General features: G+C 42.4%; 1 protein-coding gene across 1 annotated transcript in view; it reads left to right on the forward strand.

The window, feature by feature from the left end:
* Positions 1-21,946, forward strand: part of LRRC40 (leucine rich repeat containing 40) — a 58,055-nt gene extending 36,109 nt beyond the window's left edge. The window contains 7 exon segments of the mRNA XM_029063603.1: positions 2,680-2,791; positions 4,288-4,395; positions 6,865-6,975; positions 12,569-12,646; positions 18,836-18,989; positions 18,991-19,022; positions 21,157-21,946. Coding sequence (XP_028919436.1) covers positions 2,680-2,791; positions 4,288-4,395; positions 6,865-6,975; positions 12,569-12,646; positions 18,836-18,989; positions 18,991-19,022; positions 21,157-21,262 — 701 coding nt within the window. The 3' untranslated portion in view covers positions 21,263-21,946.
* Positions 21,947-26,323: the final 4,377 nt, after the last annotated feature.

Consider the following 26,323-nt stretch of genomic DNA (forward strand, 5'->3'; position numbering starts at 1 on the left):
CTAGAGAAAAAGTAAATAGGAGATATCTCCACTGAGGCAGAGGTCAAAAGGGGAATTATACTGCACCAGAAAGGATTTGCGTTAGGTATAAATGGGGCTCAACAGTTATTGGCTTCATTAACCCAGCAAAAACACTATTCAGTCTCTGAGTGTGTGTGTGTCTGTCTGTCTGGCTTGTTTTTTTGCTTCTTTTAAACAATTTGAGGTCTTCAGGACTACTCTACCTCCCACTACAGTATTTGTTGGCCTATTACCCATAACATCACCTACTTGCCGAACTCGAGTTTTCGACACTGATAGGTAGAGAGGAATATTCACTGAGGCCTGGATATGAGGAAGGTTTTCTTGACAGGGAAGGTTCCTACGCCCTGGAATTGGTTACTGATCCTCCTGTCATAAAATAAGAAAGTGTCACATCAGTCTGAAACAGAATAAGTCAAGTTCCCACAGGCAGAGGACTAGGCTAACTCTCAAGATTACCTTCAGATTAATGGTTCTGGGCTGAGAGTACTTAGTATTTTCCCATCATTAGAAAGCTAATGATCTGTTATTTCACTCCTGTATATGTTCCAGTCTCATTAGCAAGAAAATGGAGAAAAACGTTCTCCCCTTTTGAAATTGTATAACTTTTTGCACCATAGGATGGCAGTGTTAAACAACCTCTCTTTGTGCCGACGTGGTGCTGACATTTTGGTGTGTGGGTAGAGGCGTGCTAGAAAAAAAATCCTACTGGTAATTAAAATCCTCATATCTGTTGGAAAGATTGGATCTTTGAAGATAAAATTTCCTAGTGGAAATTCATTTGGTTATGTTTAGGCCAATTAGTGGTATTTATTGAGCACTTACTGTATGCAGAGCACTGTAATAAATCAGTGTCAGTCATTTATTGAGCGCTTCCTGTGTACAGAGCAATATGCTAAGTGCTTGGAGAGTACAGTAGGACAGAGTTGGTAGACATGTTCCCTGCCCACATGAGTATATAGTCTTGAAGGGGAGAGAGATATTATTATAACAAAGAAATTGAGGTTATGTACATAAGAGCTGTGAGACTGAGGTGTGGAGAAAATCCGAAGGCAAGGGCGATGCAGAACGCAGTAGGAGAAGAGGAAATGAGAGCTCTGTCAAGGAAGGCCTATTGGAGAAGATGTGCCTTCGTTAAGGCTCTGAAGGTGGGGAGGGTGATCGATTGTCAAATATGAAGATGGAGGGCGTTCCAGGACAGAGGCAGGATGTGGGCGAGAGGTCGGCGGTGAGATAGACAAGACGGACGCACGGTGAGCAGGCTGGCACTAGAGAGCACAGTGTGCGGGCTGGGCTGTAGCAGGAAAGCAGCGAGGTAAGGTAGGAGGGTGCAAGCTGATTGAGTGCTGGATATCTACCCTTGGACTTAGCTCAATGCTTGGCACTTAGTAGGGAGTCTGTGAATACCGTCATTTTATAAGGTGGTACGTAGCTGCAGGGCATAATCCAGAAGACTGTGTTGATGCTCTCCTTTTTTAAGTCCTAGAGAAGCAGCGTGGCGCAGTGGAAAGAGCACGGGCTTTGGAGTCAGGGCTCATGAGTTCGAATCCCAGCTCTGCCACTTGTCAGCTGTGTGACTGTGGGCAAGTCACTTAACTTCTCTGTGCCTCAGTTCCCTCATCTGTAAAATGGGGATTAAGACTGTGAGCCCCACGTGGGACAACCTGATTCCTCTGTGTTTACCCCAGCGCTTAGAACAGTGCTCTGCACATAGTAAGCGCTTAACAAATGCCAACATTATTATTATTATTATTAAGTCCAAATTTGGAGAAGAAAGCCTGGTTTTAGCGGCAGCATGGCTCAGTGGGAAGAGCCTGGGCTTGGGAGTCAGAGGTCATGGGTTTGAATCCCAGCTATGGCACTTGTCAGCAGGGTGACTGGGCAAGTCACTTCACTTCTCTGTGCCTCAGTTCCCTCATCTGTAAAATGGGGATTAACTGTGAGCCTCACGTGGGACAACCTGATGACCCTGTATCTTCCCCAGCGCTTAGAACAGTGCTCTGCACATAGTAAGCCCTTAACAAATACCAACATTATTATTATTATGAGTGGTGTCTTGTTAGGATTTATAAAGTAAATCTCTTAAGTAATTTCCAATCATCTTAATTTATTGACTCCAAATAGATTCTGGCCTCTGGTCTTTTGAGGCAGGGAAAATAAGTCGATGTTGTTACTCTCCATAAAACAAAAAGAAAATTGTGGTATTTGTTAAGCGTTTACGATCATTCAAATTCACTGAGCACTTACTGTGTGCAGAGCACTGTACTAAGTGCTTGAGAGAGTACAATACAAAAATGAACAGATGTTCCCTGCCCACAACAAGTTTACAGTCAGGCACTATACTAAACGTTAGGGTAGATACAAGTTAGTTTAGACACAGTCCCTGTCCCATATGGGGCTCACAATCTTCATCCCCATTTTACAGATGAGGTAATAGAGGCCCAGAGAAGTGAAGTGACTTGCCTAAGGTCACACAGCAGACAGTGGTGGAGGCAGGATCAGAACTCAGATCTTCTGCCTCCTGGGCATGCTCTTTCCACTAGACCACATTGCTTCTTCCTACCAGGAGGGCCTAGCTATCACGAACATCAATTTTTACATGTTAATACTCTTTTCTTAACCAGCTTCTCTGAGCCTGTATCTTACGTTTCTCCCCAGATGATGCCCCACCGCAAAATGAAACAACCACTACTGGGACAGCCATGACCCTTCCAAGTGAATCTAGGGTCAACGTGCATGCCATAGTCACATTAAAAATATTGGAATACAGGTATGGAATTTGCAAAGGTTTCTTCAGTCTGGAAGCGATGCTTTGGGAAGTCCTGCGGGCTTTTCTCCTTTACTCGTCCCGCCGAAGTGCCATCCGTGAGACTGGGCCTCTCTCCCCCTTCGTATCCGACAGATCACAGCTCCAAGAGGCCTTCCTTAACCAAGCCCTCATTTCTCCTTCTTCTCCCATCTGCTTTTGGATCTGTACTCTTTAGGCACCCCACCCTGAGACCCACAGCACTTATGCACATTTCCATAGTTTATTTTGATGTCTGTTCTCCATCTACCAACTCTGTTTTACTGTTCTCTCTGTCAGTAAGCACTCATTGATTGACTGCCTGTTGACTTATACTCATGGCACTTTTCATTCTTAAACATTTTAGAACTATAGATGCGTCATGATTGGTTTTCTGTGCTTAGAATTTTTTCATGCTGCACAAGTAGCCGCCTCATAAGCAGACCGCTCCATGCACGAGCCCTGAAATCAATCAGCGGTATTTATCGAGCGCTTACTATGTGCTGAGCTCTTGGGAGAGTACGATACAACAGAGTTGGCAGACACATTCTCTGCCCGTAACAAGCTTACAGTCCAGAGGAACGAATCGGACTGAATTAGACTGGCAATAGCCCTGTGGGTTTGCTTTAATTAACTTCCAGTGGTTCTGAGATTGTGATTTCTGAAGTCTGTTCCTCACCTGCAAGGGTGGGAGCCCATTTCGCCAATCCCATGAGGGCTGTCTTTCCTTAAGGTGAGGGAGGCTTACCTCTGCCTCTGGGCAGGGTGATAGAGTGAAACGGAACGATCAGCGCACACTGGGCACCCCCGATGCCATGACGATCTTCCAGTCAGACTGAGCATCCATCTCTGCCAGATAATAACTCTCCCCTCCTTCAAAGCCTGATTGAAGGCACGTCTCCTCCAAGAGGCCTTCCCTGACTAATCCCTCCTTTCCTGTTCTCCCTCTCCCTTCTGCGTCACCCTGACTCGTTCCCTTTATTCATGCCCCTCCCAGCTCCACAGCACTTATGTATACATCTGTAATGTACTTATTTATATTAATGTCTGTCTCCCCTTCTAGACGGTAAGCTCATCGTGGGCAGCGAATGTGTCTTTTATTATTATGTTGTACTCTCCCAAGTGCTTAGAAGAGTGTTCTGCACACAGCGAGCGCTCAATAAATGGAATCGAATGAATGAATCTTTTCCCTAGTGTGCCCCCTTGTAGCAAGCAGGATCGGTCCTTAGGGCCCATATTGCCTGACACTCCTGGGAGCCAAATCAACTCCGCAAGGGTGCAGTAGTTGCCTCTTGGCCCAAAGAGTTTTTGAAATGCGTTTCAAGTGCCATAACGACTGAGTCATCTCTCATTTCTTTTTAATGTTCAAACACACAGTTCCCTGGGTATGCTAAGAATAATAACTGTGACAGAAATAGATGATGAACAAAGATTACCATACTAATGCTACCTCGCTAAATGTCATGCTTTTTCTGATTTAGTGAGAAACAGACAACTGCGATTCCTGACGAAGTATTTGATGCTGTAGGAAGAAACACTGTTACCTCCATAAACTTCAGTAAGAATCAACTAAACGAAGTCCCCAAAAGGTGCGAACTCTGAGACAAAGTTCAGATGAATTATTATTATTATTATTATTATTTGTTGAGTGCTGACTTTGTGCTAAACGCTGGACAGATCACCGGGCACAGATACAAGGATATCATTTCTGACACATCCTTGTCCAGAGCAGGCTCTCAGTTTAGCAGGTGGGAGGAGCTGGTGACTTTCACACCACAAGAAAACTATCAAGTCAGATCAATTTATTTTTTATTCATTTATCATGCTGTTTGTTAAGTGCTTGCTTTGTGTCCAGCATGGTTTTAAGCACTGGGGTAGTTACAAGTTAATCATGTTGGGTACAGTCCCTGTCCCAGGTGGGGCTCACAGTCTAAGTAGGAAGGAGTAGGATTTAACCTCCATTTTACAGTTGAGGAAATTGAGGCACAGAGAAGTTAAGTACCTTGCCCAAAGTCTCCCAACAGACAAGTGGTAGAGATGGTACTAGAACCCAGGTCCTCTGACTCCCAGGCTCTTGCTTTTTCTACCAGGCCATGCTGTTCCTGGAACAACAGCCCCACCAATGGGAACTACAGTACATTAGCATTCATTTGTATTTATTGGGCATTTATTATGTGCAGAACACTGTACTAAATGCCTGGGAGAGTACAATATAACAGAGTTTTTAATGGTATTTGTTTAGTGCTATGTGTTCAGTACAGTTACTGAGCGCTGGGGTAGATACAGAATAATATCCCTACTGGATTATTGTCACCCTTCTCTCTGATCTCCCTTCCTCCTGTCTCTCCCCACTCCAGTCTAGTCTTCATTTTCCTATAGAAACGCTCTGGGCATGTCACTCCCCACCTTAAAAACCTCCAGTGGTTTCCTATCGACCTCTGCACGAAACAAAAACTCCTCACTCTTGGCTTCAAAGCTCTCCATCATTTTGCCCCCTCCTACCTCACCTCCCTTCTCTCCTTCTACTGCTCACCCCATACACTCCGCTCCTCTGCCTCTCACCTCCTCACTGTCCCCTGCTCAGGCCTATCCTGCCATCGACGTCTGGCCCACGTCCTACCACTGTCCTGGGATGTCCTCTGTCCTCACCTCTGCCAAACTAACTCTCTTCCCCTCTTCAAAGCCCTACTGAGCGCTCACCTCCTCCAAGAGGCCTTCCCAGACTGAGCTACCCCTTTTTCCCACTGCTCTCCCTCCACCCTCTGCTCCTCTTCCTTCCCCCTTCACCTCCCCTCAGCTGAGCCCTCTTTCCCTCTGCTCCTCCCCCCCTTTCCCCTCAGCACTGTGCTCATTTGTATATATTATTTTTTACCCTATTTATTTTGTTAATGAGGTGTACATCCCCTTGATTCTGTTTATCGTGATAATGTTGTCTTGTTTTTGTTTCGTTCTGTTTTGCTCTGCCATCTGTCTTCCCCGATTAGACCGTGAGCCCATCATTGGGCAGGGATTTTCTCTATCTGTTGCCGAATTGTACGTTCCAAGCGCTTAGTACAGTGATCTGCACGTAGTAAGTGCTCAATAAATACTATTGAATGAATGAATAAACTGATTGGAGCCAGTCCAGGCCCACATGGAGCTCACAGTCTTAATCCCCATTTTACAGGTGAGGTAACCGAGGCCCAGAGAAGTGAGGTGACTTGCCCAGGGTCACACATAGCAGACAAGTGGCCGAGCCCGGATTAGAACCCAGGTCTTTCTGATTCCCAGACCTGTGCTTTATCCACTAGGCCATGCTGCCTCTCTAAATCGGTAGGCACATTCCCTCTCCACAACAACCTTTCAGTCTAGAGGGGAGTGTAATCATTTTCAGGCTCTTTACCCCCTGCCCATTGCTGGTTACCCAGCCTTCTAACTGCTGTGAAGATCTTTTGCAGATCTTCCATAAGCTGCATCTTCGCTCCAGTGACAACAGGTAGGGTCAGGGGTCGTTGCTCGGCAGAGTCTGGACACTAAGGAGTCAGGGGGAGGTTTACTAAAAAGGCATGCTTCATTTTGATCCAGAAAGAATTGCTTTTCAAAGTCTTAAATTCAGATGAGGCTCTGAATGAATTATCATCTGTCCCATCACAACCTGGTGAAATGTATTTTTGTTTGCTGCCAAGTCTACTCCCTAATTAGCCAAAAGATTGACAATTCTTTCAGATTTTCAGGAGCAGCGCAATTTTAGGATATAAAACCTTTAGTTGCCCTTCTCTGTTGGTCTCCCATGTTAGAGTGTAAGCTACTTATAGATAGAGAACACGCTTTGTGCCTCTTTTTTTTTTACTTTCCCAAATGCATTCCACTCAGTGGAAGCTCAATAAATTTCATTAGCGTCATCTTCAAATTCTAGGGGATGAGAAGGAAAGTCATGGTCCTTAACCTATCACAGTACCGTACCAAATCAATGAAGCATGCATTGTTTACTATGTGCAGAGCACAAGGAAACTTTGTTATAGTTTTGGTGGTGAATTACATTTCCAGGATTTAAAATTTTTTTTCTTTTTTGATTACAGGATTGTGGAGTTGAAGGAAACAGTGTCTGATGTCAATCTCAGCTTTAACAAACTCTCCCTGATTTCCTTGGAAATAAGCGTACTTCAAAAATTGACACATTTAGATATCAGGTATTTGTTGGTACTGTACTTTCACTGGAGTTCTTTTCACCTGATAATCCTATGATTTTAGGTTAACCCTATCATTTTTCCCTTCAAGAAAACACTTCCATTTCCCATCACGTGGTAGCCAAATGGAATTTATTACCATACAAAGTTATATAGACCAAAAATAGCCGGTTGGAGGGTGATTTGGAAAATGTAATGTGTGAGCAATCCATACTGGGTTACAGTGGATAACGTAGAGGGAAAACAAAGATGGTTGTTCAAGAGAGCAGCCAGATGTCCAGAGTGGGGGTGATGGGAGCAATGAGCCCTGTAGGTTTGTGAGCTAGACTTTCAGACTTGATCATCTCAGATTATTCCAATCAGGGATGAAGAGACTTACAGTGGTGGCATTTTGACCTATTTCTCTGTCTTTTCCCAGTCCTCAACTCCTTCTAAGTCGCAATCCCCATTTTTATCCTAGACTTCAAAATGAAAAGTTGGTACATAAAACAGTCCCCCAAGCATCCTGTTACAACCATCAGAGTCAAAATACTGGCTTGGACATGAACTGCTAATGACATTCCTTGCCATATGACCTTTTGATATTGAAAAACTAAAATAAGCCTTTCAGTTGAAGTTATAACTCATGAAAAACCTAGTATTCTTTGTGCTGTAAAGAACTTGGTTTAGAATTTTTAACTTCTACTTTAGTATTCATTCATTCAATTCATTCAATAGTATTTATTGAGTGCTTACTATGTGCAGAGCACTATACTAAGCGCTTGGAATGAACAAGTCGGCAACAGATAGAGACAGTCCCTGCCGTTTGACGGGCTTACAGTCTAATCGGGGGAGACAGACAGACAAGAACAATGGCAATAAATAGAGTCGAGGGGAAGAACATCTCGTAAAAACAATGGCAACTAAATAGAATCAAGGCGATGTACATTTCATTAACAAAATAAATAGGGTAATGAAAATTTATACAGTTGAGCAGATGAGTACAGTGCTGAGGGGATGGGAAGGGAGAGGGGGAGGAGCAGAGGGAGATGGGGGGAAAAGAGGGTTAAGCTGCGGAGAGGTGAAGGGGGGCGGTAGAGGGAGAAGGGGAGCTCAGTCTGGGAAGGCCTCTTGGAGGAGGTGAGCTGTAAGTAGGGTTTTGAAGAGGGGAAGAGAATTAGTTTGGCGGAGGTGAGGAGGGAGGGCATGCCAGGACCGCGGGAGGACAGCGCTTAGTACTGCTTAGTTCTTTCCAGAGAAGCAGTGTGGCTCAGTGGAAACAGCACAGGCTTGGGAGTCAGAGGTCATGGGTTCGAATCCCGGCTCTGCCACTAGGCAGCTGTGAGACTGGGGGCAAGTCACTTCACTTCTATGTGCCTCAGTTATCTCATCTGTATAATGGGGGTGAAGACTGTGAGCCTCATGTGGGACAACCTGATTACCCTGTAACTACCCCAGCGCTTAGAACAGTGCTCTGCACATAGTAAGCGCTTAACAAATACCAACATTATTATTATTACCCCAGCGCTTAGAACAGTGCTCTGCACATAGTGAGCACTTAACAAATACCAACATTATTATTATTATTACGGGGCCAGGGACAGAGTAAATTCTTAACAAATGCCATAAATGACACAAATGCCGGCACAAGCTAGGAAGTTGTAGAGGTGAGGCACAGGGGAGGGAGAAAGAAGAAAGAATGGGGGGCCCAGAAGCACTAGAGAAAGCCCTCTCTCAGGCGAGCTCCTTTCCTTGATCCAGTCATATGCACCTAGAGCTTCCAACAAGCAGATTTTACCTGCGGGTGACTGGCTAGCAACAGGGTAACTCCTTCATACAGACGCCTAGGTTTTATGCCTTTCATCTGTTTATTGTTGTCTTGTATTCTCCCAAGTACTTAGCACAGTGCTCTGTACACAGTAAGCACTCAATAAGTACAATTGAATGAGTGGTCTCTCTCCATATCGCTTGTTCCTCTTCCACCCTTCCTTCCTTGCCATCATCCTTCCCCAGTTCAGGGTAGGCTCAGCTCCTTTCTGTCTTTCTCCGTCTCCTTCCTTTTCTCCCCCTCAGGTTCCCAAATCCTGGGAAAATAGACTGTGCCCTTTGAAACTTGGAGTCATTAATGAAAGTGGGTGTACCTAATCACCACCAGTGGGACGCTACCAGGCCCAAATGGAATCACGATTGCCAATTCCAACCACTCTGGGTGCCTACGCTTACCCACTCCTCTTCCTGGAAAGTTCTGTTCCACGTGTTGTCACTGAGTCAGAAGTGGCAGAAATGATGCCCCCTATGTTTTTGAGACAGTGGATTGGTTTAATATAGACTGAGCTTCAAAATCCCGGCCTGTGAAGAGCAGACTTCTGTGGCTGTGTCCTAATTGGAGACCCTGTTAGGCCAGATATAAGAACTAGGCAGGAGATAAAGGAATGGTGTTCGGAGGGCAAGTCCCCATTAAATCCATGAGAGGGTTTTAGTTACCCAGCTGCCCAAGGAAGGGATAATTATAATTAATATTTATGGTATTTGTTACCTCTGTTCTGAGCAATGGTAGATATGAATTAATCAGGTTAGACACAGTCCTACGTGGGGCTGTGTAGGAGGGAGAGCAGGCATTGAATCTCCAGATGAGCAAACTGAGGCACTTCGAAGTGACGTGACTCATCTATGGTCATACAGCAAGCAAATGGCTGAGTCAGGATTAGAACCCAGATCCTCTGACTCTTTCCATTAAGCCATGCTTCTCCTCATGGATGGATGGCACACATCAAATTTTTGAATTAACTGAATAGTTGTTCTCAAGTCTCACCATTAATGAGATCAACTATTAATAGCATTTGTTGAAGAGAAGCAGCATGTGGCCTTGTGGAAAGATCCAGGGCCTGGGAGTCAGAGGACCTGGGTTCTAATTCCATCTGCATCATTTGTCTGCTGTGGGATCTTGGACAAGTCACATCTCTTTGCCTTGGTTACCTCATCTGTAAGATGGAGATTAAGACTGTGAGCGCTATGTGGGACAGGAACTGTGTCCAACCTGATTATCTTGTATCTACCCCAGTAATAATAATAATAGTTATGGTATTTGTTAAGACTTACTATGTGCTGAGCACTGTTCTAAGCACCGGGGTAGATATCAGGGCAATCAGATTGTCATACAGGTAGCTCACATTTTTTAATCCCCATTTTTACAGATGAGGTAACTGAGGCACAGAGAATTTAAGTGACTTACACAAGGTCACCCAGCAGACAAGTGGCAGAGCTGAGATTAGAACCCACGACCTCTGACTCCCAAGCCCATGCTCTTTCCACTAAGCCACGCTGCTTCTCTAGTACTTAGTATACGGTACTTATTACAGTGCCTGGCACATAGTAAAGACTTAACCAATACCATTAAAAATATTATTTATTGCGTGCCTGCTGTGTGCAGAACAGAGTATTAAGTGCCTGTGAAAGTACAATGAAATTAATCATCGTGATCTCTGCCCTTAAGGATCTTACTCTCTGGCTGGAGAACAGACTCAAAAAAATTACAAAAAGGAGGAAGAAGGAAAGGGGGTTATGTATATAAGTTAGTGGTTAATTAATGGTCTATGTAAGGTATAGACATAAAATCATATACAACATCTCTAGAATCTGCCTTTTCCTCCTCATCCAAATGGCTACCACACTGATCCTAGCTCTTATTTTCCACCTTGTCTACTGCATCAGCCTCCTTGCTGATTTCCCTGAATCCTGTTTCTCTCTTCTCCAGTCCATACTTCACTCTGCTGCATGGATCATTTTTTTCTGAAAAACCTTTCCGTCCATGTTATCCCACTCCTCAGAAATCTCAATTGGTTTTCTGTCCAGTTTCCTATCAAACAGAAACTCTTTACCATCAGCTTTAAGACACTCAGTCAGCTCCCTTCTACTAAACCTCGCTGATCTATTACAACCTTACCCGTGCAGTACATTCTACGTTCTTCCTGTAACGCCAACCTATTCACTGTACCTCACTATCATTTATCCCACCACGGACCCTTTGTCCGTGTCCACATTCTTCCTCGGGCCTGGAACTCCCTCCCCCGTCATATCTGACAGTCCATCTCTCTCCTCACCTTCACAACCCTCATAATCGCTAATCACTTTATTTCCCTTATCCACCCTCCGTTCTGTGTCAAATCGACACTTGGCTGTGTGACCCTAAAGCACTTTGATACTCACCCCAACCCCACAGTACTTATGTAAATATTTTTATACTCTGTTTTCCCTATCTTTAGTCTCTTTTAATGTCTTTCTCCCTCAGTAGACCGTAAGCTTTTTGTGGGCCGGGATTTCGCCTACCAACTCAGTTGTACGGTACTTTCCCTAGCTTTGAATACAGTGCTCTGCACAGTAAGCACTCAGATACCACTGATTCAGTGAAAAGAGGAGAATGGTCTAGTAGGTAGAGCACGAGTCTGAGAGTCAGAAGGATCTGGGTTTTAATTCTGACTCTGCCACTTGTCTGCTGAAAAATGGGGGATTGAGACTGTGAGCCCCATGTGGGACAGGGACTGTGTCCAACCCGATTTGCTTCTATCTACCCAAGCACTTAGTACAATGCCTGGCATAGGATAAGTAACAAATACCATAATTTATTATTATTATTATGTCACTTCACTTTTGTGCCTCAGTTACCTCATCTGTAAAATGTGAATTAAGACTGTGAGCTCCATGTGGAACAGGGACTTTTTCCAACTTGAATATCTTGTATCTACCCCAGCATTTAGTACAGTATAGTATACTTAGTTCAGTGCCTGGCACATAGTAAGCACTTAATAAATACCATAAAAAAGAGCTATGGGAGGCAGACATTAAATGATTTGGTGGCACTGAAGCAGTAAAGTGGCAGTGAGGGACTACAAACTGGGGAGTTTAGAAATTAATTGGGGAAGGCCTTTTGAAAGAGATATGATTTCAGATGAGCCCTGAAGATGGGAAGATCTGTGGATTGTCACATATGAAGGGGGAGTTCCACGGAGTGGGGAGAATACGAGCAAAGGTCAGTGGTGGAGAAGTGAGAATGAAGAATGAAGCTTGAGAATAAGGAAGAGAATAGATAAAGGGGAGGGAGTTGGTTAGAAGTTGTTGGCTAGGCGTTTCTGCTTGTTACCGAAATAAATGACCATTTCATTCAGTTGTATTTTTTGAGGGCTTACTGTGTTCAAAGCATGTACTAAGCACTTGGGAGAGTACAGTGTAACAATAAGCAGACACGTTCCCTGCCCACAACAGGCTTACGGTCTAGTGGTTTTTGATATGTGGGGAGATGTGTGGCACAACTGATCTAGTTTGCAAAGTAAGTCTGGACTATTAAGGACGGAGAAACTGGAGATGGGGAGATCGGCAAGGAGGCTAATGCACAATAATCAGGTGAGGGGTGTCACAAGTGCCTGGACCATTGCCTGGAGTATCATATTATACTTTCACAAGTGCTTAGTACAGTGTTCTGCATACAGTAAGCACTCAATAAATACCACTGACTGATTCATCAATCGATAGGCCCATCTACCATTTTGCTGCCAGAATGTTTTTAGGGAAAAATTAGTGCCTTAAAACTTTCTAAAACTTTTTCTTTTTTTTTTCAATTTAGAAATAATCTCTTGACTGCCTTGCCTGATGAGATGTCAGCTCTGAAGAAACTGCAAACCATCAACCTCTCCTTTAATAGGTAAGTGTACTGGTAAAAACGAACTCAGTGACTGACCAGGATCCATCCGAGAGTGTAAGGAGATAGGGCTACTCTGTAATAGACACACTGGATGTGCCCTTTAAAGAGAGAGCAAGTTTTCAGACATGTAAATACCCAGAAGGAATTGTACCCTTTTTTTAGCTTGCTTTTTTTTTCTTTAAGATTTTAGTCAGGTAAGACTTGGAACTTCTTCAATTGAAATTTTTTTCCAAGTCTTCTCCCAGAGAGGCAGAAAGAGAAATTCAGCTTGGAAAGGGTTCAACTTTCCTTCAATTTTCTGCAACTTTTCTAGCCTAGAGGACTGAGTGCATCAACGCCTTTTTGTCAAAATGAGAACTCTCTAAGTATAATTCTCAAAGTGAGAGGTAGAGCTCAGCATTTGGAAGTCAGAAGATCTGGGTTCTAGTCCACCAGCCTTCATATATGAGCTAGGAGTTGTCCCCTAATATGCTCATGTCTTACTTTTCTCATGTTACTGGGGGCTGAAGCTGCAGAACAATAATAATAATAATAATAGTGATGGGATTTGTTAAGCACTTACTATGTGCAAGCCACTTTTCTAAGTGCTGAGGGGATACAAGGTGATCAGGTTGTCCCACGTGGGGCTCACAGTCTTCATCCCCATTTTACAGATATGGGAACTGAGGCCCAAAGAAGTTAAGTGGCTTGCCCAAAGTCACACAGCTGACGTGGCGGAGCTGGGATTTGAACCCATGACCTCTGACTCCCCAGCCCATGCTCTTTCCACTGAGCCACGCTGCTTCTCTATAATGATGATGGCCCTTGTTAAGTGCTTACTATGTGCAAAGCACTGTTCTAAGTGCTGGGGGAGGATACAAGGTCATCAGGTTGTCCCACATGGGGCTCACAGTCTTAATGCCCATTTTATAGATGAGGTCATTGAGGCACAGAGAAGTTAAGTGACTTGCCCCAAGTCACACAGATGACAAGCGGCGGAGCCGGAATTTGAACCCACGACCTTTGACTCCCCAGCCCAGGCTCTTTCCACTGAGCCACACTGCTTGCATAGCAGCAGCACCCCTGAAAGTGAGTTCTGGGTTCTCTCCAGAATGACTGGTTCACTTCCAATTTGGGTGGCCTTGCTGCTGCACCAATGAGCAGGTCCAGGGCCTGGCTGGGTCCTGGATTTCGGTCCCGTGCACTGCTATGGTTTCTGGTTCCTTTCCTCTGTAATTGTTTTTCCTCTGTAATTTTTTTCGCCTCCTCCCTTGCCATGGGGCAGTTCAGTCAGCTGGTGGCAAGCTTTTGGGCCTTTATCCACTTCTAATAATAATGTTGCTATTTGTTAAGCGCTTACCATGTGCAGATCACTGTTCTAAGCGCTGGGGTAGATACAGGGGAATCAGGTTGTCCCACGTGAGGCTCACAGTTAATCCCCATTTTACAGATGAGGTAACTGAGGCACAGAGAAGTTAAGTGACGTGAACTATCCCAGCACTGCTCATCGTATGGCTGTTTTTACAGGGGTTGAATTTCTTAAAATTTCTCAACCAGGTTCTTCCTCAGAGACCAGATTCTTTCAGAGGTGCCCACGATATCCGGAAGCCGTCAACATATGGCTACTTTATGTAAAGCAATCGATTCCAACACACTTAGGTAGTTAGGCCTTAAAATATTTGAATTAATTTGCCCCATAATAATGAAAGGAGTCAGCAACATCCAGAGCATAGAGCTGCTGCAGTGGGATTCTGGAGACTAATCAATCAGTCAGTCGAAGAGTGTTTTCTGTGGGCAGAGCACTGTATTAAGCGCTTGGGAGAGTACAGTGTTGTAACAGAGTTGATAGACGTATTCCCTACCTGCAAGGAGCTTACTATCTAGAAGAGGAGACAAGCATTTATACAAATAAATTACAGATATGTGAATAAATACTGGGGGCTGAGAATGGGTAAATAAAAGGTGCAAGATGAAGTATAAGGGTGATAAAGGGTGCGGGAGAAGAGAAAATGAGGGCTTAGAAACAATTTTATTTCTGGCTTTGGTAGTGACTTTGGAAAATGCGATTTTGGAAAAAAAAATCACACTACTGGTGCCTCAGTTTCTCCATCTGTATAATGGGGATGGTAGGTCTGCCCTTTCATAGAAGAGTGAATAAATGGATTGGAAGGGAGAAGAGAAATGGAAAAAAAAAGAAGTGGAAGGCTAAGATGGGTGATTCCAGCCCACTGTCCAAGAATGGGAGGGAGAGAGAATGAAAGAAAGAACAAATAAGCTTGGTGGGTATTGATGATAAGGAGGATGGAGAGTAACTGATCTGGAGCAAAAAAAAAAAAAAAAATTACAGCTCAAATGCCCAGACTGTTTTATGTTGCTTCAACCCATGATCCTTTTAGTCATTCATTTTGACATTGGCGAAATGTCAGGCCAAACCTTCAAATGTGGCAGTAGGTTCAATGGAACCTATTGATGTTTTATTGGTTTCCGAGCAAGAGAGGGTTAGAAAAAAGAGGGGAGACAGAATATGCTATCTTATCTTCATTCTTTGAAGAACGCAACTTCCTTAGGAATAAAGTGCCAGAAAAGGCAAAGCATGTTCTCGAGTGGATAAAACAAGGATTAGTCCCCTCTGAATAATTGTAATAACCCTTACTATGTCATTCAAATATTTTTTTCTACATTTAAAAATCATTTGAAGATTTTAGAAATATTTCTAATGTGCTTTAAGCTTAAGAAAAAGTAGAGCTGGTAAAAAGAGGCATAGGCCTGGGAGTTGGAATTGGGTTCTAATACTGGCTCTGTCACTTGTCCGCTGTGTGACTTTAGGCAAATCACTTCATTCATTCATTCATCGTTCATTCTAATTTATTGAGCACTTACCGTGTGCAGAACACTGTACTAAGCTCTTGGAAGACTACAATGCAACAATAAACAGACACATTCCCCGCCCACAACAAGCTTAAAGTTAAGAGGAGCAGTGGTGTTTGGGGAGGTTTTGTAGTAGGAGATCAGTGAACTAACTTAGAAGGGGCCTAGTTGACTGATTGCCTTTAAAGTTAATGGCAAGAAGTTTCTGTTGGATGCAGAGGGGGATGGACAACCCAGGAGGTTCTTGAAGAGTGGGAGACATGGACTGAACTTCCGTTTAGTGATCTGGGCAGCAGAGTGAAATACAGTCTGGAGGGGCGAGAGACAGGAGTCAGGAAGGTCAGTGAGGAGGCTGTGCCTCAGTTACCTCATCTGTAAATGGGGATTAAGACTGTGGTCCCCATATGGGACAGGCCCTGTGTCCATCCTCTAGACTTGAAGCCCGTTGTGAGCAGGGATTTCTCTCTTATTGCTATATTATACTTTCTGAGCGCTTAGTACAGTGCTCTGCACACAGTAAGTGCTCGGTAAATACGATTGAATGAATGAATGAATGAACCAACCTGTATATCTTGTATCTACCCCAGCACTTATTTCAGCACCTGGCACGTAGTAAGTGCTTAACAAACACCATTAAAAAAAAAGTGTCTCTCAGCCTGCTGATAAAGAATTGAAGGATCACTTGAGTATAATGCTATTCTAGGTGTCATTTGAAATAAAGCCAGTGAGCAGGGTTTTTTTCTCCAAAATATAAGAAAATGCATCCACAGACGTCCTCCCTCCCCCTTCCCACCACCCTGACTCATACATATACATTTGAGTTTGCTGTTTAGAAGAAAAGAATTTAAAGGTGGAAGAAATGTCAGGTCAGAGAGGTTTGTAATCAATATGAGGTATTTCTGGAGGGTTTACGTGTGTGCAGAGCACTGTACTATGCTCTTGGGAGAGTACGATATAAAGAGAAGCTAGCTATAATACAATATAAAGATTAAGAAAAGAAAAGGCGGGGGAGCTTTGCTTTGATAATAGATATCGGTCAGTCAATCGATCCTGGATCCCACACTTCACTGGGGGTGGTCTAGGTTGTAGGAAGGGAGGACCAGTGAGGGTGGAGTGGAGGGAAGGAGGCAGAATGACCAGGACAGACGTGATGGACTCAGGCAATATTCTTTCAGATGCATGATGAGAAAGCGGCTCTCAGCTACACCCTGTCAGTTCAGTGGTATTTATTGAGTGCTTACTGTGTGCAGAGCACTGTACTGAGAGCTTGGGAAAGTACAGTCCAGCAGAGTTGGTAGGCATGGTCCCTGCCCACGAGATTGTCTCTCTTGTTGCTGAATTGTACTTCTCAAGCGCTTAGTACAGTGCTCTGCACACAGTAAGTGCTCAGTAAATACGATTGAATGAAATGAACGAGTTTACAGTCTAGAAGGGGAGACAGACGTTAATATAAAGTCATTCGGTCGTATTTATTGAGCATTTACTGGGTGCAGAGATCTGTACTAAGTCTTGGGAGAGTACAATACAACAATAAAGTCACATATCCTGGCCACAAAGAATTTACAGTCTAGGGGCGGGGGGGACAAACATCGATGCCAATAAATAAAATTACAGATGTGTACGTAAATCCTGTGGGGCTGAGGGTGGAGTGAATCCTAAGTTCAGTCAATTAGTATTTATTGAGCGCTTACTATGTGGCAGAGCACTGTAACTAAGTGCTTGGAATGAACAAGTCAGCAACAGATAGAGACAGTCCCTGCCGTTTGACGGGCTTACAGTCTAATCGGGGGAGACGGGACAGACGAGAACAATGGCAATAAATAAAGTCAAGGGAAGAACATCTCGTAAAAACAATGGCAACTAAATAGAATCAAGGCAATGTACAATTCATTAACAAAATAAATAGGGTAATGGAAATATATACAGTTGAGCGGACGAGTACAGTGCTGTGGGATGGGAAGGGAGAGGTGGAGGAGCAGAGGGAAAGGAGGAAAAGAGGGTTTAGCTGCGGAGAGGTAAAGGGGGGGTGGTAGAGGGAGAAGAGGAGCTCAGTCTGGGAAGGCCTCTTGGAGGAGGTGAGTTAAAGGGTACAGAGAAGCAGTGTGGAGTAGTGGATAGAGCGTGGGCCTAGGAGTCAGAAGGTAATTGGTTCTAATCCCGGCTCTGCCTCTTGTCTGCTGTGTGACCCTTCACTTCTCTGTGCCTCAGTTACCTCATCTGTAAAATGGGGATTACAACTGAGCCCCATGAGGGTTAAGAACTGTATCCAACTCGATTTGCTTGTATCTACCCCAGAGTTTAGCACAGTGCCTGGCACATAATAAGTGCTTAACAAATGCCATAATTATTATTATCATCCAAGTGCACAGACAATGCAGAGAGAGAGGGAGTTGGGGAAAAGAGGGCTTAATTGGGGAAGGTCTGCGGTCTCAATCTTATGGCTCAGTCCTGCCTCACTCTTCCCTCAGGCCTTTCATCTCCTACTTGATTCTTTTCATATATTTGCTAAGTACAATGACCTTATTTGGCTTTGTGTCTCACCTGCTAGATCGTAAGTCCTTGAATGTAGGATCGTATCTGCTAATTCTTTTGAACTCTCTCTCAAATCAGTCAATCAATCACTGGTATTTATTTGAGCGCCTTACTCTGTCCAGAGCACTATACTGAGCGCTAAAGTTCTCAACTCAGAGTAAACACTCCATAAACACATAAACTCCATAAACATGGACCAGCCAGTCGGTAATGCTGTGGATTAAAGTACTGTACCAGGCTCTAGGCTAAGGAATTTATGACCTAAAAAGAAAAAGGGCCCACGCCTCTCAGGAGCTTCCATTCTCAATATTCAGACAAAACTTCCTCATTTTTAATCGACCCTGCTGCTCATTCATTCTTTTCAAGTCCTCTTGAATTTCTGCCACACAAAACCTAGCTTGGGATAATACCTTTTAAAGAACTTCCTAGGGCCTCTCTACAATTCTTGTTTTGTTCTGTTTGCTTTGCTATCTGTCTCCCCCGTTTAGACTGTGAGCCCGTCACTGGGCAGGTCTCTATCTGTTGCCGAATTGTACATTCCAAGCGCTTAGTACAGTGCACTGCACAAGTAAGCGCTTAGTAAATGCTATTTGAATGAATGATTCTGTTTGACTTCTACTTTACAGTATGTTCCATTTCAGTAAAGGTACAGTTACTGGATTCCTTATAACATTTTCTCAAGCTGCTCTTAAATTTTTGTAGACAGAGACCGACCACTGGATAAAATCAGAGTTAAGTCTTCCCAGCATGTCTCTCAAGCCATATCATTCCCATTTTAAGGAATGAGTTGATTTTGGAACATTTTCATAGGTTTAAAACCTTCCCTGATGTCCTGTACTGTATCCCGACGCTCGAGACCATCCTCTTCAGTAACAATCAGGTTGGCTCTGTGGATGCCCTGCGAATGAAGAAGATGGACAAGCTGGCCACTTTGGACCTTCAGAACAATGACCTCCTTCAAGTTCCCACCGGAGCTGGGGAACTGTATGACTCTGAGGTGACATAATCAGTCAATTCTTCCACATTTGGGGAAGGTGTATGTATGGCTGAATTTTTCTTCTGGAGGGTTTGTAGCCTCTCATCGGGTAAAGAAGGGAGAGAGCCAAGACCCTGTGATTGTCATATGGGAGGGTCCCAATTCCCCTAGGGGTTCACTGAGGGAGAGATGATATTTTGGCCTCTCATTCTAGTTTAAAATCAAGAATTGAAGGAGGAACTGAGTGCATGATGACATCATTTTTACTTTAATAGCATAGACATTGCTAGCATTGAAATAATTCTTGTGTAGGAATTGAAATGAGTCATCTATATTCAGTCTTACCCTGTCTTATCTTTAAACTGTGTTATATTAGAGATGTTAGGGTAACCCATTCGTTCATTCTGGCTAGTCCAGGATAGTCAATCCTGAAGTTTAGTGGAAAATCACGTGGCATTATACCCGGAGAGTCTCAGCCTTTGCAGTCATGGAGAAAACGTAGTTAGAAGGGCTTGTGTGTCTCCCCTCTTCTCCCACGTTTCCTTAGCCGGTCATTCACACTCGTGGAGTGGGGATGGAGGAGCAGCTTCTCTGCTCCTCATCCGTCTAAGGACAAGTGGTTTTACTGCTCTCGACCAATCAGAAACAAGGGTGAGGGCACCTCTTTCCGATCATTGTATAAATTAAGGCAAACACTAGATTTGATGGTGGCCTAGTGGATTAGAGCTTGGGCCTGGGAGTCAGAAAGACTTGGGTTCTAATCCTGGCTCCGACACTTGTCTGTTGCGTGACCTTGGGCAAGTCACCTCATTTCTCTGGGCCTCAGTTACTTTTTCTGTAAAATAGAGATTAAGACTCTAGGCCCAATATGGGACAGGGACTGTGTCCAACCCAATTACTTCATACCTTCCTTAGCACTTAGTGCTGTGCCTGGCACATAGTAAGCACTTAACAAATATCACAATTATATTATTATTATTAAAATTCCCTTGTAAATGGGGAAACTGAAGCACTGAGCTGTGAAAGGGCTTCACAGGTTTGTTCAATTCAGCAAAAACTGAAAGTAGAGGCCAAGACTTTCTGGAACAGATGAATAATGTGACATGGCTCCCAAGTTTCTTAGTAAATAAGGAAAAGCCCCAGCAATTAAAAGAGAGAAATTGCCCCGGATCAATGTAGTTCTTTATAAGAAAAATACATTGAACATTCAATTCAAACCTAATTTTAGAAGATGTGGGTGGATGAGTGGGAATGCTATATAATTTAGTATGAATTAGTTTAGGAATGACATGTGGTCAGTGGCTATTTTCCCTTTTCGAACAGGGACTGAATCACTTGGACCCTCGTGTTTTTGTGTTTAGAGTGAATGCGCAAAAACTTGGGTCCACTCATAGCCGTTCACACAGGTGGTAGGCATTATAAGAGATTGAGTCTGGTTCTTGACCCTCTCTTGCCTTCCCCTCATTCACACTTTTTCTCCTACGTGGGACTGCTGTGGAGAAGCAGCATGGCTTAGTGGATAGAACTCGTGCCTGAGAGTCAGAAGGACCTGGATTCTAATCCCGGCTCCGCCACTTGTCTACTGTATGACTATGGACAAGTCAGTTCACTTCTCTGGGCCTCATTTTCCTCACATCTATAAAATGGGGGTGTTAAGACTGTGAACTTCATGTGGGTGGGGGACTGTATCCAACCTGACTACCTTGTACTTACTCCATCGTTTAGAATGGTGCCTGGCACATTTATTAAAAAAAAATGAAATAACTCCCTACCCTATTGTATTGAACTCTCCCAAGCACTTCGTAGGGTGCTCCGTGCATGGTAAGCGCTCAGTAAATACCATTGATTTACTGGTAATTGATTGATGTAGTGTCTTCTCCATCTGTTTGTGAATAGCTTGTATCTTTCAATCTCTCCCAGTAGATTATAATAAGCTTCTTGAGGTAGGTGCCATTTCTCTTAGTTGTACTCTTCTCAAGTGCTTAGTGAAGTATTCTGCACAAAATAGGGGTTCAATAAATAATATCGAGTCAATATTTGGAAAGTTCAAAAATGAATTTAAATGCCTGCATGTTGAAATGGAGAAGTTGAATGATCAGGTTCAATGCGGGACAATCCCTTCTAACAGAATCTGTCATTCTTCTGTTTCCCACAGGACCCTACTCTTGGAGGGAAATCCATTCCGAATTCCTCGAGCTGCCATTTTAGCAAAGGGAACAGCTGCCGTCCTTGAGTACCTGAGAGATCGGATTCCTTCTTGAGTGGATTAGTTGGTAATCCTGGTCAAGTTTACAGATGATTCGAATAGTTAGAAAATGGGATATTTTGAGAAACTTTTCAAAGTGGATTGCTCAATTTGATTTGACTGTGTTCCTAAGCCACTAATTGATTGTTGTTGATGTAATGAGTTTGGGTCATGAAACAAGTTATCTTGCTGCCACTCTGAACTTGTACATTGAACATCCTGTCTGTTGGGAATTCTTTGAAATGTTCCCCTTTCATTATTCACAACTGTTTTGCAAATAGCCATATATTATATGTTAATAATGTGTTGTTCCCAAAGGTATTTATAGGGTTTTCTTTTCATTGACTTTAGTAACATTGCTTTTCTATTGAAATTTGATTTTTATTTAAAGTAGCTTTTGGTATTTTTCTTATTGCATTTTTGTTTTTATCATGTCTAAAAATCTGACCAATAGCTAGCTGATAAACAACCAGTTTTGGGCTTTACATTTGAATGAAATATTTTTTTTGTAAGCCTTTTTAAAAAGATCAGAACAATGAAGCAAATGATGATATTCATTTCCACTAAGATTTTTTACTATGGCATTCCAAAAACAGATTTGTTTTAGCATGGTGTTTTGAGTGTATGTGAAAAGCGATTTTTCAAAATTCCATTTGTAGCATAATTGACCTGTCATTGAATAAAATTTTTGGAATTGGAATTGACTTTTGTAGGTGTTCTTATTCACATTGCAGGACACTCTCTGAAAGGTTAATTATGAATCCTGTTGATTAAACCCCTCTTGGATAGATGTGTAAGAGCTTGGTGTGGATGCCCTTTTACCCAACAACAAGTTGAAATTTCATGAGTTTCTTCAAATTAGGATGATCCAAACTACATTTACAACATCATTTTGATATTGTAATAATGACCTTTAGGTTGCCCTGAATTCGTTATTTAATAACTTCCAAGTTTGGAGATTGGAGGGGGACAGACATATATGCCATCCCTTTTCTGAACTATTTTCCACAGGAAGTTTCTTCCTTCTGATGAAACTTCTGATGGTGATTCTGATGCATTTTTACCCACAACATTTCATATCTCTATAATAATAATAATTATGGCATTTGTTAAGCACTTATTATGTGCCAAGCTGTTCTAAGCGCTGGAATAGATACAAGGTAATCAGGTTGTCCCAATGTGGGGCTCACAGTCTTAATCCCCATTTTACAGATGAGGTAACTGAGGTGCAGAGTAGTTAAGTGGCTTGCTCAAGGTCACAAAGCAGACAAGTGGCGGAGCTGGGATTAGAACCCACGTCTTCTAATTCTCAGATCTGTGCTCCTCCTGCTAAGCCACGCTGCTTCTCTCTATATAGATACCAATATCTCTCTCTATATATATACATATATACAGAAAGAGTGTGTTTGTGTGTGTGTACATATACAAACTGGGAAGCAGCATGGCCTAGTGGAAAGACCACAGACCTGGGATTCAGAGAACCTGGGTTCTAATCCTGACTCTACCACATGTCTGCTGTAAGACCTCGGGCAAGTCACCTAATTTCTCTGTGCCTCAGTTAACTCATCTGTAAAACGGTGAGTCAGAGACTGTATCCAACCTGATAACCTTGTATGAGAAGTAGCATGGCTATGAGAAGCAACTTGGCTTAGTGGCAGGAGCACAGGCTTGGAAGTCAGAGGATGTGGGTTCTAATCCAGGGTCTGCCATTCGTCTGCTTTGTGACCTTGGGAAAGCCATCTAACTTCTCAGTGCTTCAGTTGCCTCATCTGTAAAATGGGGATTAAGGCTGTTAGCCCCACATGGGACAACCTGATCACCTTATACCTACCCCAGCACTTAGAACGGTATTTGGTAGATAGTAAGCGCTTAACAAATTCCCTAATTATTATCATTATTATCTACCATAGTGCTTAGAACAATGCTTGGCCTAGTAAGAGCTTAACAAATACCACAATTATTATATATGCACACACATATATTTATATTTTCACATTTCTGTATACATATTTGTATATGTGTCTACCCATGCTTTTAGTGTATGTTGCTGTTTTCCTATTAGATCACTTTATCTTGAGAGTTATTTTCCAAAAGACTACATATTTCTTTTAATGAATGGCATGTTTAAAATTAAAATAAATCAAATTCTTTAAAATTCCCATCTTTCAGAGTAAAGAAGATCAACATACACAGCACCATTGGCTGATTAATAGTTTGCTCTATTACAAAAGACACTTTACAATAAGGTGACGTTTTATTATTGTACAATAAAGAGACTCTTATGTTATTCAAAACACTTTTTTTAAATACTGAAAAAATTGGGTACACCAAAGCCGAAAAATGGCTCTGCTATACACTGCACAGCATTGTTTTAGTCCCTGTATTTTCTTATATGTACAGAAAGCATCTTCAAAATGCATTCTAATCACAATATACACCTTTACCAATTAGTGTTAATACATAAAATAAAACTGGAAGGATACAACTTGCATGTGCAAATTAACTAACAATTGATTTCACTGAATCAATAAATTTAAAATATAATTTTAAAGTACTGTTTTGCACATAAAATGAAGCAGCTTTCAAGTTCCGTAAGTCCTTATACTGCAAAAAACATTAAATACATTCACAATCTATGTTAATAAAGTAGTAAATATTTTTTTTCATTCAGCTTTATTTACATCAATACTGGAATTGAACTGAAAAGTAACAGGTAATCATTTGTAATATAGCAATCTTTTTAACACATACAAAAATGACAAGTTTTTATATATAATTTAAGCTCAAAATCACAATTATCTCAAAATATTAATTACAATACAGCCATTTCCATCATAATTAAACATGTCCTTAAATAACCTTTTTTTTATAAAATGGTAAAATTTTTTATTAAAGTAAGTTTGTTTTGATTGGCTACAGTACTCCCAAGTAGAAAATCTAAACCTGTTAAGAGTCTTTTTAATTTGTGTCTATAGCCACCTAGGCTAGCAAAGAGACATAAAAGGCCCCAATTTATAAAGATCAAGCCTCTTGTGCTGCACTGCTGTGACTCGTTGAGAATTCTTCAAGAAAATCTGGACGGGGGAGTGCGTTAAAACTGCGATGAAATGGCATGCATTAATATACAGGATGTCGGGATAAACTGCCGAAGACCAGTAATGCACATGAAAATGCACACAAAAATTGCAAAAGAAGAGGGGAAACAGAGTTCAGAAAGTGTCAAATCTTGAAACTCAACTTTACGGTGATGGAATTTCACGGAAATTTGACCCCAGTTCAAAACCACCACTGGGGCCAAGAGGAGCACGTGTTACCTTTCGCGGCCTGTTGTGCCGTACACAGGGCCACACTTTCCCATGGCAAGCCTAGGGCCAGCTGCTTCTGGAGACATGCCTTATTTAAGTCTCCCCTAAATTCCTGGCCTGAAATTTGCATCGCTGTTGGACAGTTCATCTCAGATTTACAGCACGGTGAAATATTTCACTAAGTCATCTGCTCGGTCCAAAAGCAAAATGGGATATTTGGTTTTTTAGCATGAAAAAGAAGACTAATTTACATTCCTCACATTCAAAAAAAGGTTTGCTCTCCGTGACGGAGGGTGGTGGGGAGATGAGAGGTCAAATACGGCATTTTGTGAAATAGTTACTGGAAGGAACTATTTCTACACTATGGAATTAGCGAATTTAAGAACCACCACCTTCTGGTATTCAGTCAGCACGGCAGAATCCTTCTACCTATTCTTTCTTCTAAGATCAATCTAAAACCCATCACTGTTCGTGTTCAGAATCTCTGCAGATCATTGTGTGTGACTGTTTCTGGGAAGCGAGTCAGATTAAATTTACTCTGTCTCTGAGAATATCACCCCAAAAAACTAATAGAGGACAGGAGAGGAAATCGCTAGTTTCCTTCCGACAGGATTATTTGTGAAGGTTCCATCTGAAATTCACAAAACATGCAACCTTCTGACTTTATCGAAACGCGAAATCCTTTTCCATTTCACATGAAGGAATTATCATGAATTGTAAGCTCTGTTCCCTAACTAGCATGCCTACACTAAGGACTGGAAGAGAAACCTAGTTGTTTCATGAAAAATTCTTCCGATTTTCTAAAGAAATTCTGAAGAGAGCAGTGAGACTGGAATTCCTCAAGGAGGGGAAGATTTTTAGGAAGAGAAAAAAAGAAATTACTTGTTACTTCATAAAACAGAAATGCATCAGACTTTTAATGTCCTCCTCTGACACTAGGTGTCATGACAGCAGCCCAAATCAAATTTCTTTTGTGTGTAGTGTTTCTTACTGGCCAGTATCAGATTCTTTCAGGTGTCGGGGCCATTACTGGTACAGAGGGAAGAGGAAGGGAAAAACTGCAGGTGTAAAAACAGATCACAAGGCTCCTACCTCAAAAATAATCCCCCACTGAATTTCTTTCTCATCCCTGGGCTCTGTCCATCACCCATAGCTGCCTCTATTCCTTCAGACAGTTTCAAGGCTCTGCAGCTAATCTAGGTTTTCTTGGTTGAGCTTTCAGTATTCGGCTGACTTCAAAATACCAAATTCTTCCCGACTGAGAAATGGGAAGTGGAAAGGGGATAATGGCTCGACAGGGTATGATTTTCTACTGCTTGTCCATGTGAATAAACCAGGAGGGCTCCTAGACGCCCTTGGCACTTTTTGGCCTTAGGGTTCAACTGCACAAAATAAATGCACATACGTAAAATAAAATACCTCCTCATATTTACAAACCTGAGTTATAATAAAATGTATTTTTATATGAAAATAATATTTAAAGGGCCAAAAATACCTTTGTTTAATATAAGACACTGACTAGCTTCTAAATCTCCGACAAGAATACGTTCTAACACATACAGCACATAAAGACCTCGCAAAAATGGTCCCCTCCACTTGATAACTTTATTTGGATAAATTGATGCGATCCCACTTTGCCTCTAGCACATCCGGGACCATCATTCCCTTCAGATTATTAAACTGCTAGAAAAGGAAATAAAGCAAGAGATGCCCATTAGCTTTTGGATGTTTCCCATGCCCTCAAGAGAATGGCAGAAGAGAAACACAGTGGG

Source organism: Ornithorhynchus anatinus, chromosome 4, assembly GCF_004115215.2.
Source record: "Ornithorhynchus anatinus isolate Pmale09 chromosome 4, mOrnAna1.pri.v4, whole genome shotgun sequence".
In the NCBI taxonomy this organism is placed as follows: domain Eukaryota; kingdom Metazoa; phylum Chordata; class Mammalia; order Monotremata; family Ornithorhynchidae; genus Ornithorhynchus; species Ornithorhynchus anatinus.